General features: G+C 45.1%; 1 protein-coding gene across 6 annotated transcripts in view; it reads right to left on the reverse strand.

Moving 5' to 3' along the window:
- SH2D4A (SH2 domain containing 4A) overlaps positions 1-13,393 on the reverse strand; it is a 63,752-nt gene that overhangs the window by 19,675 nt on the left and 30,684 nt on the right. For 5 of the 6 annotated variants that reach the window (XM_061134585.1, XM_061134584.1, XM_061134586.1 and 2 more), the window contains 2 exons: positions 7,522-7,602; positions 1,102-1,213 (listed from right to left, as the gene is read on the reverse strand). In XM_061134585.1, coding sequence (XP_060990568.1) covers positions 1,102-1,213; positions 7,522-7,602 — 193 coding nt within the window. The remainder of the gene's footprint in view (positions 1-1,101; positions 1,214-7,521; positions 7,603-13,393) is intronic. The other variant, XM_061134588.1, reaches the window with a different exon arrangement.

Raw genomic sequence — 13,393 nt, forward strand, 5'->3', positions numbered from 1 at the left:
GATTCTTACACAGCCAGTCACAGCCTCTGTGGGTGCGTGAACGCATCCCAAAGCAGCCTTTTATGATTGCTTTGTAACACAAGGGGCTGATGGTTTGGCGGTTTTTATTCCAGGAACCGAACATCAAGGACTTGAATGCAGGATGTAAGAATAAGCATTATGGGTATTTATCTGCATTTCAGGCATTATTGGTCAGAATCTGTTATGTCTGACTTCATAGAAATGCCTAAAATCTTCCACTACACTAAGAGTTCACTGCACAGAAGTGATGGGATCTGGTGAACATTTTCATTTCACAAAAACTGTCATTTTAATGGTGTTTGTTGTAAAGGAATTCCCAACATTCTGCGAACATGCCCATCCCTGGCTCCTCCTGCTGCCTCGAGGGATGACTGGGCAGTTAGGGCTTCCTTGTCCGAGACAGATGGAAGCCCTAATCCTGCTTCACACCCGAATCCTCCCAGCATCAGCCTCGTACACCCCCTGCTCTGCCTTCATCTGCACCGGCCTCTCCCCCAGGAGGACCATCTCTGGGCAGTGCTAACTCAGAACGAAGCAGGGTTCAACCACAGGTGTGGCAAGGGTGCGGACAAGACTGCCTGCTCTCCCTGTCTTCTGATTACAAAGTTTAGATGTGCTCACTGTTGAAAGCTGAGAAAAATACACAAAAACAAGAAGTCCAACAAGTAACGTTGAATCCTGCCTCTCCAAGAAAACTAATGTTAATATGTTAACCTTCCACGTCTTTCCCCTCATATACTTAGACATTTTAAAATAGGGATGCTTTTCATGCTATTTTTATAATCATTTTTCCTCTCCAAGTTAAAAAGATATAAATATATTCCAAGGACATTAAACACTCTTCCAAAACATTTTTCATAGCTAAATACCATTCCATCATTTAGATATCTCATAATGTTGCTGGTACAAAGATGAGCTGAGAACCTTTCTGCAATTCAAAAGGTGGCCCATAGCCTTTGAGTAATAATTTAGTGTTAAAAATATCTCTGAACAATCATTCTAAGTGTTTCCCAGATTGTTATATTATTAAGTGAACAAGCTGGTTTAGTGTCACTGTCATAGAGGCCTCTGGGTACTTACAAGAGGCCTGCCACTCTGAATCTTCTTTCCAGTTTTTATAAATCTGCTTGGTTCTCTCTTCATCTATTTGTTTTATTTCTTCATCTTGTGTTTTCTTCACTGATTCTTTCTTCTGTTAACAAAACAAAAACAAACACTCGTGAGGAACTCTGGGAGTTTCCTGCAATGAGGCAGGTGCTTCGTACAGTGTGGGCACAAAAATGGGCATATAGATGAATGGAAGAGAATAGAAAGCTCCAAAATGAAAACACAAACTTACATAATCTATGGAATGCAGGAAAAGCAGTTCTAAGAGGGAAGTTCATAGAAATACAGGCCTTCCTCAAGAAACAAGAAAAAAATCTCAAACAGCCTAACTTACCACCTAAAAGAATTACAAAAAGGACAAACAAAATCCAAAGTCAACAAAAAGAAGGAAATAATAAAGATCAGAGAGGAGATAAATAAAATAGGGTTCAAAAACAATAGAACAGATCAATAAAACCAACAACTATTTTGTTTTGTTTTTAAAGATAAACAAATTTAACAAACCTCTAGCCAGGCTCACGAAAAAGAAAGAGAGAAAGAACTCAAGTAAACAAAATTAGAAATGGGAGGATAACAACTGATACCACAGAAATAATAAAAAAAATCATAAGAGAAAACTATGAACAATTATATGCCAACAAGGTAGACAACCCAGAGAAAATGGACACATTTCTGGAAGAATACAGTCTGCTAAAGCTGAGTCAGGAAGAAACAGTTAATTTGAATAGACCAGTTACTAGAAGTGAAATAGAATCTAATTAAAAAATAAAACAAAACCAAAAACAACTTCTTGCAAACGAAAGTCCAGGACCAAATGGCTTTACTGGGGAATTCTACCACACACACAAAGAAGAATTCATAACAATCCATCTCAAACTCTTCCAAAAGACTGAAGAGGAGGGAACACTCCCAAAGTCATTCTATGAAGCCAACATCACCCTACACCAAACCAGGCAAAGACACTATGAAAAAGAAATTTACAGGCCAATATCTCTGAACAATATAGATGCAAAACTCCTCAACAAAATATTTGTAAACTGAATCCAACAACACATAAGAAGGATCCTATACCATGATCAAGTTGGATTCATCCCACGGTCACAAGAATGATTCTACATACTGAAATCAATCAATGAGGTGCACTACATCAACAAAAGAAAAGACAAAAGCCACATGGTTATCTCCACAGATGCAGAAAAAGAATGTAAAAGAGCCAAACTCTCATCAATATGTGTTTAGAGGGAACATATCTCAATATAATGAAGGCCATTTACAACAAACCCACAGCCAAACATCATCATCAATGGTGAACAGCTGAAAACTTCCCATAGAACAAGGCAAAAATGCTCACTCTTGCCACTTCTATTCAACATAGTATTGGAAGTCATAACTATGGCAATCAGACAAGAAACAGAAGTAAAAGACAAAGAAAAACTTGGAAGGGAAGAGGTAAAACTGCCACTATTTGCAGATGACTGGATACTCTCTATAGAGAACCCTAAAGTCTCCACACAAAATATACTAGAACTAATAAATGAATTCAGCAAGGTAGCAGGATACAACATTAATATACAGAAACCTGTTGCATTTCTTTAGACTAACAAAGAAATTTAAATGTGATTTTAAAATCATGTCAAACAAGAAAAAAACAAAACAAAACAAAAAAACTCGTAGGAATAAGACCTTTACACTGGGAACTATAAAACACTGATAAAGGAAATTAAAAATGATTCAAAACAATGGAAAAATATCCCATGTTCTTGGATTGGAAGGGTAAATATTGTTAAAATAGCCATACTACCCAAAGCAATCTGCAGATTTAATGTAATCCCTATCAAAAGACCCATGACATTTTGCACAAAACTAGAACAGATAATCCTAAAGTTTATATGGAACTGCAAAAGACCCAGAATTTTCAAAGCAATCCTGAGGAAAAATGACAAAGATGGAGACAAAATACCTCCCAAACTTCACACTATACTACAGAGCTACAGTAAATAAAAATAGCATGACAAGAGCACAAAACAGACATACAGATCAGTGGAACAGAATACAGAGCCCAGAAATAAACACCCACACTTCCAGTCATCTATGACAAAGGAGGCAAGACTATACAACGGAGAAGAGACAGTCTCTTCACCAAGTGGTGTTGGGAAAGCTGGACAGCTAATCTAAATCAATGAAGTTAGAAAACTTCCTCAAACAACACACAAAAATAAACTCAAAATGGTTTAAAGACCAAAATATAAGATATATGTGCATGCTAAGTCGATTCAGTCATGTCTTGACTTTGTGACCCCACAGACTGTAGCCCACCAGGCTCCTCTGTCCATGGGATTCTCCAGGCAAGAACACTGGAGTGGGTTGTCATGCCCTCCTCCAGGGAATCTTCCCAACCCAGGGACTGAACCTGTGTCTTTTACATCTCCTGCATCAGCAGGTGAGTTTTGGTTTTTTTTTCACCACTAGTGCCACCTGGGAAGCCCAAATATAAGACACAATACCATAGAAGTCCTACAAGAGAACACAGGCAAAACATTCTCTGACATAAATCATAGCAATATTTTCTTAACTGAGTCTCCCAAGGCATAAGAAATAAAAACAAAAATAAACAAATGGGACCTAATCAAATTTATACGCATCTGTGCAGTAATGGAAACCATCAACAAAGTGAAAAGACAACCTATGGATTGGGAGAAAATATTTGCAAAAGATGCGATCAATAGAGGTTACTATTCAAAACATATAGACAGCTCATATACTCAATATTGAAAAAATAAACAACCCAATCAAAAAAGGAGCAGAAAATCTAACTGGACATTTTCCTAAAGAAGACATACAGATGGCCAAGAGGCACATGGAAAGAGGCCAAACACTGCTAACTATTTGAGAAGTCAAGTCAACTACAACGTGCTATCACCTCACACCAGTCAGAATGGCCATCATTAGAAAGTCTACAAATAAATGCCGAAGAGGGAGTGGAGAAAAGCGAACCCTCCTACACTGCTGGAGGGAATGTAGATTGCTGCAGCCACAATGGAAAACAGTATGGAGGGTCCTTAAAACACTGAAAATAGAGCTACCACGTGTTCCAGTGATCCCACTCCTGGACGTATATCTGGAGAAAACTCTGATTCAAAAAGATACAGGCACCCCAGAGTTCACAGCAGCACCACTGACAATAGCCAAGACATGGCAACAACCCAAGTCCCCATCAACAGATAACTGGCTTAAGAAGATGCGATATTTATTCACAGGTGAATATTACTCAGCCATAAAAAAGAACGAAACACTTGCAGAAACATGAGTGGACCTAGAGATTACCAAAGGGGAGAAGGAAGGAGGGAGGGATAAGTTAGGATCAAAGTGCTATATACAACAGATAAACAAGGACTTACTGTATAGCACAGGGGATTATACTCAATATCTTACAATAACATATAATGAAATATAATCAGAAAAAAACTAGCTGAATCACTGTGTTGTACACCTGAAACCAACACAATACTATATATCAACTGTACTTCAATAGATAAAATTAAAAAAAATAAAATATACAAAAATATCTTTTAAAAACATCCTTTTTGAGAAGGAAAAATATACACTGAGAAACATGAGTCTTACTTGGAAATCTTTTTATTGAAGCGTAGTGGACCCACGATATTACTTACTGTGGTAAAATACCTATTACATAAAACTACCACCATAACATTTTAAAAATTACAGTAAAATTTGCATAATATGAAGTTTACCATCAACCATTTTGACGTTTACCGTTCTGAAGCATTAAGTGCATTCAAGGGAATTTGTTTTTAACCAGAGAGAAATCTAACACACCAAATCACTTAGAAACCCCTTTGTTTATTTGAGGACAGCCTCCGGAGTGCTCACGAGAAAACTGAATTTACAACTCGCTGCACGCAGCAAGAAACAGCCTGTCAGCTGAGTCATGAAAGAAACTGAAAGTCAGGGAGGTCTGGCTGTGCGTGGCTCTGCACCACAAAAATGATGGCTTTTCTCTTTTGTGTTTTCCTATAGAAAAATAGACTCTCTTGTGGTTAAATGATTTCACCACAAGTAAAATACATGCTGTGAAACTGGTTTCAATCACCATTAAATCGCAGTTAGCACAGAAGATGGTGATAATTCAGAAATTGCACTTCACCTCAGATGTATCGAAACTTCTGTGGTTTGCTTGTTTTCACTTTTGTCTTCTTTCTAAACTCTTTTCCTGCCTAGGGCTAAGCCCCTTTCTTTAGTCAATATTATAAAAACCAAAGAACAGCTTTTGGTGTTTGGCATGAATATTAAAGTTTGTCATCGCCTTAGCGAAGCTGTTGGCAAGCCTGAGATAAATCCCAAGGGCCGGTCGCAATTTCTAAGTTCAAACAGGAAAAACTTCAAAGTGGAGCTTTGTCTGCTACCTGCCTTTTTAAAAACGGTTTTAAATAACTGGAAAAAATATAACTGCAATACTAAACTATGATATCATGCATACTGTTGCTCAGAAAAAGCAAGAAGCTTGCAAAGTGGGTCTCCTTCAGGAAATATATTGAGTAAATAATAGCTTGGGCGGTGCTCGGTTGCTGGGGGGATACCCCAGTGTCTGGGAGTGCCGTGTTTAGGAAGTCGCACTCCTTTTTCATCCACAGCATCAGTGCATATGGGCACAGGGAGGGAGGAGACAGAATCAGTGAGTTTCACAGGACATCGGGTGAGATCTGGCCTTGGCCGCTGTGCTCATCCAACCTGGCTAGAACACTCGAGAACCCGTCCGGAGTTTCCCTAAGGATTCCTCCAGAAAAATGTACTTTTAGAAAAGGCTTTACAAGTTGATCTTTACTTTATTCAGAAAACCCTCATTTCCTCTTTAGAAGTGGAAACGTCTGTCTGTCCGCTGAAGACAGGGAACCTGTCTGTCTGCCGAAGCCCGGAGGTCCAGGATGAAGGCCGGGAAGTGGAGGGGCAGCAGGGCTGAGGCTGGACACTGGTCCAGACGTCCAGGGGCCACGGCGCGGAGCTGGAGACAGGCAGAGGGGCTGTCAAAGGCCCCAACACAAAGCTGCTCATCGCAGCCGCTGAGGCAGACAGTCCCACCGGCTCCCTCCCCGGCTCCTCGTTCCAGTTCATCCACCCATTTCTCTCTTGCCTCCACCACTGACTTTCCTGTCTTTCCTTCACTGTGTCCGACAGCTCTTGCCTCTGTGTCCTCCTATGTGCGGTTCCCTCTGCCTGGAACGGGCTTCCCCAGCCAGCCCCATGGCCCCAGCCTCAGGCTCCAGGCCTCTGCTCCAATATCCACTTCACATAGTGACCTTCTCAGGCCCATCCTCAGCTCCCTTATCCTGCAGTTATTTTCCTCCAGAGCTCCTAGGACCTGACTTCACACGTCGGTTTATTATCTGTCTCCTCATCAGAAACAGCAGCTTTCCGAGGGCAGGACTCGAGCTGTTTTGTTCAGCAGAGGCCGGCACTCAGGAGGACCTCAACACAGGGGTCTGAACGAACAGGGCAGACCTTCTGACCTTTCTTCCCCACCTGCCCGCGTGCAAAATGACATCATGGTCAGGGCAGTGCCCCTGGGAGGTTCCTTTAGTGACTATGGCTGCTGTTTTTGTCCTATTTCAGCAGCAGCTGCGTACCAGGCCCGGAGCTCCAAGGGTCCCCGTGACTCAAGTCTACGACGTGCGTGCTCACGGGTCACGCTCGGCCCCGCAGAGGAGAAGGCGCCTGGGTCACAGTGTCCATGGGAACCGGACCCAGGCCACCCTCATCCCCGCCACCCCACCATGGCCAGTAGATCCTTCTTTTCACAGCCTCATCTCTTACTACACTTTTTCCAATCTTCTGTGGTCAAGCGCTACAAGGTTCCCAGTCTCTGCCTCAGTTATCCTGAGAGCATCTCTGGGACCAAGACAGCAGGACGAGGGGGCCAGGAGACCCCCGTCCACACAGACACAGACAGCTGAGCGCCTGGAGGTCCCGTGAGCCCTGTGGATACAGTGACACAAGGGGTCACTCGGCGCAAAGGGGCAGGCTCAAGAGGGGGTGGAGGCTGCGGAACCTGATCTGAATCCACCATTCGGCCACGTTTCATGCTGCCTTTATCTCTGAAATCAGTCTCCCCAGAGCTGGCCGCCACCCGCTCTGACTGTATCAGGTCTTCAGGGAGGGGTCCAGCTGATACATCCTGGCACCTGCTCTTTCCGTGATACTCAAGACTCTCCCACTCCGGATCAACAGGTAAAGATGAAGAGCTGTGTTCACGAGCTTCTCAGAGTTCACATCCTGCTGCTTAATTTCATTTCTGTGTGAGGCTAATAAACCAATTTGTGAAACATCAGTGGAACTGGCTCTGCACTTCGCCCCTGACATGGAAGGGGAGTCTTTTACCTGGTGAAATCCGAATTCCTTTATACGACTGACAGAATCTGCCAACATTTGGTGAATATTTCTTGAGGAGCTGGAGGACAGCTAAAAATCAAATGAAACACATTTTTATGCCATTTAGAGCTGCAATGCAATTTCAGAAGATCATCTGTTAATGCCTCCCTTGTGTCAATGTTCCTAAACACTGCGCCCACCCCCGCCACTGGACACACCCATTTCCCAGCAACAGGTGAGCTCCTGACTCCATGAAACTCCATCGGAAACCCCAGCGTCTGCACTCAGTAGGGCAAGCGGTGAGCTACTGCTCAGAAGCTGAGGGCTGGTGGTTTGCTCCTGGCTGGCCCCGGGACCCCTGGGATTACTGTAAGACATCAACACTACTCCTTAATCTCAGTTCTTTCTCAGTCCCTGATTGGCCTCACCCTGTGTTTTAGGTCAGACCAGAGAAGCACCTTAGTCGTGACCACCAGGTCTACGGACACGCCTGGAGCACTTGGAGCCTGGAGCCCTGCCCCCTCTCCCCGGCGCCCACGCCCTCCCAAGGTCCCCGCTGCCCCCATGCCTCAGCTCAGAATCTGGGCTTCTGCCCCAGTTCAGAATCTGGGCTTCTGCCACTCCACGTGGGTTTCCCAGGAGCCGGCTTCTGCCCATGAGGTTCTCCGTTCCACTGCGGGGATCCCCAGGGCCACCCATGTGGGCCCCACGCCACCACCCCCGGGCTCTGAGGCTGAGTTGGCATAGCACCCTGAGCACCTCCTAAGACCAGGTCAGTCACACCCACCCCGTCGCCTGCTCCCTGGCCTGAGCGTGGAGTCCGGGCCGTGGCCAGCCTGGCAGCCACGTGACCCATGTTACCGAGATGGTCACCCTCAACCCACGGGACCACCACGTCTGAGCCTTGTGCCTGAGGACTCCATCCTGGGTCCTGGCACAGGTCAGAAATTGCAAACGTTTCAGCCGGAGGCCAGTACTGGTGCTAAGATTCAGTGTGGAGCACGGGGGGACTTAGGGTCACTTCTTTGCCATAAAGCAAACCCATAGGGCCACCTCAATCCTGCCCCTTCCTCACCACAGCGGGCACGTGGCTACCCGTGACACTGCACTTCCCAGCTACCCGAGCCGTTCCCGTGGGAATAATTATCTCCAGAATAACAGGGGTGATAACTGGCATTGGCCACCTCTGTGTGCGTGCGTGAGTGCTACGTCGCTTCAGTCGTGTCCAACTCTTTGCCACACTATGGATTGTAGCCCACCAGGCTCCTCTGTCCATGGGATTCTTTCTCCAGGCAAGAATACTGGAGTGGGTTGCCTTTTCCTCCTCTGGGGATCTTCCCAACCCAGGGATCAAACTGCATCTCTTACATCTGCTACATTGGCAGGGGGTTCTTTACCACTATCGCCACCTGGGAAGACCCTTATGCCTATTACTTGGCAAATGAATGAATCCTATAGGTTTCACAATCTCTATCTGCCACATTCTCTTTTTCTCTTATTTTGATATTATATTAACAAGGGTATAATATTAAAAAGGATGCAGCCCCCTGCACCAAAAGCACAACAGGACAATAGCCAGTCCCTCTCCTGATGAACAAATGAGAAGGCGCCCGGCAGGCCTTGGGGAAGGCAGTCTGTTCAGAAGCCTGAGATGGCTTTGAAGGCCTCACACTTGTGGTCTTTGAATGCATTTCCACTAAAAGGAGTGTGAACCTTAAAAACAGGTTCATTCTCCCTTCCCTCAGTGATATGAGATCTGTGTGGGGCATCATTTTGCAAAAAGGATTAGTTTCTTTTATGTTGAAAGAGCTGGCAGCTAACCACGCTCCCTTGATACCTCCACAGCTGCTGTGGACAGTCCCGCAGCCCCGACCCTCCACTCGTGGCTTTTGGAGGGACTCGGGCCTGTGTCACGCGCAGGGCTTTGGACCAGGGTTTCATCGGTAGCATCTCCACCATGAGCAGCTCCTCAACAAGCCTGCAGTTGTTTCCTGAATAAGCGTCAGGCTAATTCCCGGGTGACTCAGCTGGTAAAAAGAATCTGCCTGCAGTGCAGGAGACCCCAGTTTGATCCCTGGGGTCAGGAAGATCCCCTGGAGGAGGGCACAGCCACCCACTCCATTATTCTTGCCGGGAGAATCCCATGGACAGAGGAGCCTGGCAAGGCTACAGTCCATGGGGTCGCAAAGAGTCAGACACAACTGAGCGACTTTCACTTCACTTCTCTCAAAACACATCTAGCACCGCTCTTCCAAGTCATGCAGTACAGGATGTGCTCCACATTGTCAAGCATTTCCCCGCAGCACCTGCCAGTGACTGTTGTCTGCTTGGGCAAGCACCTAAGTGTTTCTTCAACTGCACTACCCGCCTCACGTACACACACACCAGTGTTTTCTCCCCACTTGCTTTTTAGGAAATCACCATCTGAATTTCATCTGTCATCACTGTGTTCCCTTCTCACTAGCAACACGCTCGCGGCTTCTGCAGTTGTCAGATATTACAGCGTCATCAGTCTTCTTAAAACAGCTCAAATCTAAGCACAGAGGCCAGAACCAGTTTCAGTACTTGGTGCTGGCCTGCTGGTGACCACCAGTGCCACCTACTGGTGCCGCTCAGAACTGACAGTTCTTTCCTTGTCTGAAGGGTGAGGTTTTGTTTTTAGTACCTCGGAGCTCACAAGTTGTTTCTTGAGTAGACAAGATTTAGCATAAATAATTGATTAATTTAACAACCACCCCAGCGATCGGCACTTCTGTTTAAATCCTTCCATGTGTCTAGAACATATTGTCAACTTTAAAACTGTTCATACGTGCTAAGAACCACATCTATAAAAATTCTCATTTTAAAGGTGAGCCAAGATTCGCTCTTATTCCAAAGCGTTAAAATAATGTAAATAAGTTACTCCAGTCTTGCATACAGCATGTTCATTCAGATACACGTCCGTGCTTACAGATCCATGAAACACATCACATACAACGGAATGGACTGGAGGGCGTGTGAGGCAGGAGATCTCCTTTACTGAAAAACAGCCAGATTCAGGGCTCAAAAGAAACGATTCACAGCGCCGGTAGCAGAGGGAGGCAAGCTGAGGACGGCACTCTGAGCACCCCCAACCTGAGGATGAAGAGGCGTCCTGGAGAGGAATGAAGCTTCTCTGAAGCTTCCATGTGATGCTGTGTTCCAGGCAACAGACTGTTATTCCCATTTGTGGGCCTTCCCAGGTGGTGCTAGTGATAAAGAATCTGCCTACCAATGCAGGAGATGTAAGAGACCTGGGTTCAATCCCTGGGTCGGGAAAATCCCCTGCTGGAGGGCATGGCAACCCACTCCAGTATTCTTGCTTGGAGAATCCCATGGACAGAGGAGCCTGGCGGGCTACAGTCCATGGGGTCACAGAGAGTCAGACACGACTGAGTGACTTAACACGCACGCGCACACACATTCCAATTTGTAACACAAGAAAGGCTGGGAAACCACCTACCTCCCGACATAGATTTTGCTTACAAAGAACTTTCAAATCCATACATCCTTTGACCTTCCTAAAACCATAGGGTGTCAAAGCAAGTGTTATCCCCTCCCACAAAGGTAAGGCCGCCCGATCACAGGTAGGATCACCACGTCCTCTCAGGTCTACAGCCTGCTTCTTCCGCGGGGCATTCCAGAGAACACCCTTCTGCTCTCACACGCAGAAGCCTGGACCGTCCCCTCCCATCTTCGGCATCGCAGAGACTTCTGCAGCTGTTGAAACTCTCTGGGCAGAGTGAAAGCAATTATGTCCGCTTTTTATTTGCTTTATTTAAAACCAAGAACTGCCACGCAGTATTTATGCAAAAGTTCCAGAAAATAAGGAGAAAGCTTGGAAGCCAATGACCTCAGAAGACAGCTAACTTTCTGCAGACACCAAGTCAGAATGGTCCTCTCCAATCAGTGTGGACCAAGATCTGGGAGTAGAGCCCCTCCACACTGACCAAAGGAGTTTATAAATACATATAAATTACATTAAAATCGGAAGTATGGCCATTCAAATCTACATAAGCAATGTGTTAACAAAAGACTCTGCTAGCAACATTATTACTACACTGTTACAAACTGTATCTCCTCCAGAGACTGTATGTCACACAAAGATTATTCTAATTATGTTGTTTGAAAAGTGGTTCCTTCTGGCTTCTAATCAAATATTTACTCTGTTTGAAAGTAGGATTATGCAATCAAACAAATGTCAAGAGACTTTTATTCCCAATAAACCAAAAAGCTCTAGAAGACAGAATATTTTCAGCACTGGTTTTTTTAGGGTGAAGAAGGAAATGATGAATCCAGGAGTTAAAATCAAGAGTTTACATTTGAAAGCAAACTGCTGGGTTAAGTATTCGCTCCCCCTGTCCGTACACCTCTTAAATCCACGGTGTTCCTTCATAGACTGATGGTCGGCATAATAAATTCTGCGAGGGCAAAGACCACGTCGGCTTAATTAACTCACTGATATCTGGAGCCTCAGCAAAGAGAAGAGTGACTGGGCATTTAGTAGTGTCTCAATAAATACCTGGTGAAAGAGTGGACACACTATAAACTCTCCAGCACTTTCTCAATCATGAAAAGATATTCCGTCTAGTTTCTTTTCAATTTTACTTGCTTGGGGCTGTTCTGGGTCTTTGTTGCCGAGTGCCAGCTTTCTCCAGTTGCAGTGAGCAGGGGCCAGTCTCGAGTTGTGGTGTGTGGGCTTCGCATTGCAGTGACTTCTCTTGGGCTTCCCTCATAGCTCAATTGGTAAAGAATCTCCCTGCAGTGCAGGAGACCTGGCTTCGATCCCTTGGCCAGGAAGATCCCCTGGAGAAGGACATGGCATCCCACTCCCAGTTGTCTTGCCTGGAGAATCCCATGGACAGACGGCATGTGGAATCTTCCCAGACCAGGGATCGAACCCTTGGTCCCCTGCGTTGGCAGGCAGATTCTTAACCGCTGGACCACCAGGGAAGCCCCAGTCTAGTTTTAACACTAATAAGAGAGACTGAATTCAAATCCTCCAAAAAAAAATCGATGGCTTGTCTCCCCACTTTGCTAAGCAGGTCACTGGAATAATCAGATTCCTATTTCTATGCCCAGCCATTTTAAGTAAAAATAGAAATTTCCCAGTGATGACTCTAACAGGGAGCTTTTGAGTGCACTGGGGTTTAACTTCTTTTTTTTTTTTCTTTCTAAAATAGTGAGAGAGGCAGAATAATAAAACTGCGCTTTGATAAAGTGACAAAGGATAATAACACAGAGAAAGTGGAGATACATTCAAAATGCCAAGTGGAGCAACAAGAGGAAAAAGGGACAATCAATTTTACTGCTAACACAGTGTGGTCCCTGTGGAGAGATTTCACTGAAACATGAATTAGCACAACGGAGACCCTAGAGAATCTTTCCCCCATTTCTGCAACATTGTTTCTAGCAAAATCTATATATGGAGACTCCTGGATTGCCTGATTTGAAAATACAGTGGTTTTGATGTGTGATTTTATGGCACCTCTTTAAATAATCCATTGTCTGGGCGCGCTAAGGCGCTTCAGTCATGTCCGACTCTGTGTGACCCTACGGACTGTGGCTGGCCAGGCTCCTCTGTCCGTGGGGATTCTCCAGGCAAGAATACTGGAGTGGGTTGCCATGCCCTCCTCCAGGGGATCTTCCTGACCCAGGGACTGAACCCGAGTCTCTTACATCTCCTGAACTGGCAGGCGGGTTCTCTACCATGAGCATCACTTGGGAAGCCCATCGTCTCTAGTGTCTGAGTTTATTTTGAGCAGAGCTGAGCATGGAACAGTCATGCTGCATGAAGGTCTGCCCATCTGCATCACTCCTCACCCACGACTCTTCCAAGCAATGTGCAGACAGCAGGACTGGA

The sequence above is a fragment of the Dama dama genome, chromosome 32, assembly GCF_033118175.1.
Source record: "Dama dama isolate Ldn47 chromosome 32, ASM3311817v1, whole genome shotgun sequence".
Lineage (NCBI taxonomy): Eukaryota > Metazoa > Chordata > Mammalia > Artiodactyla > Cervidae > Dama > Dama dama.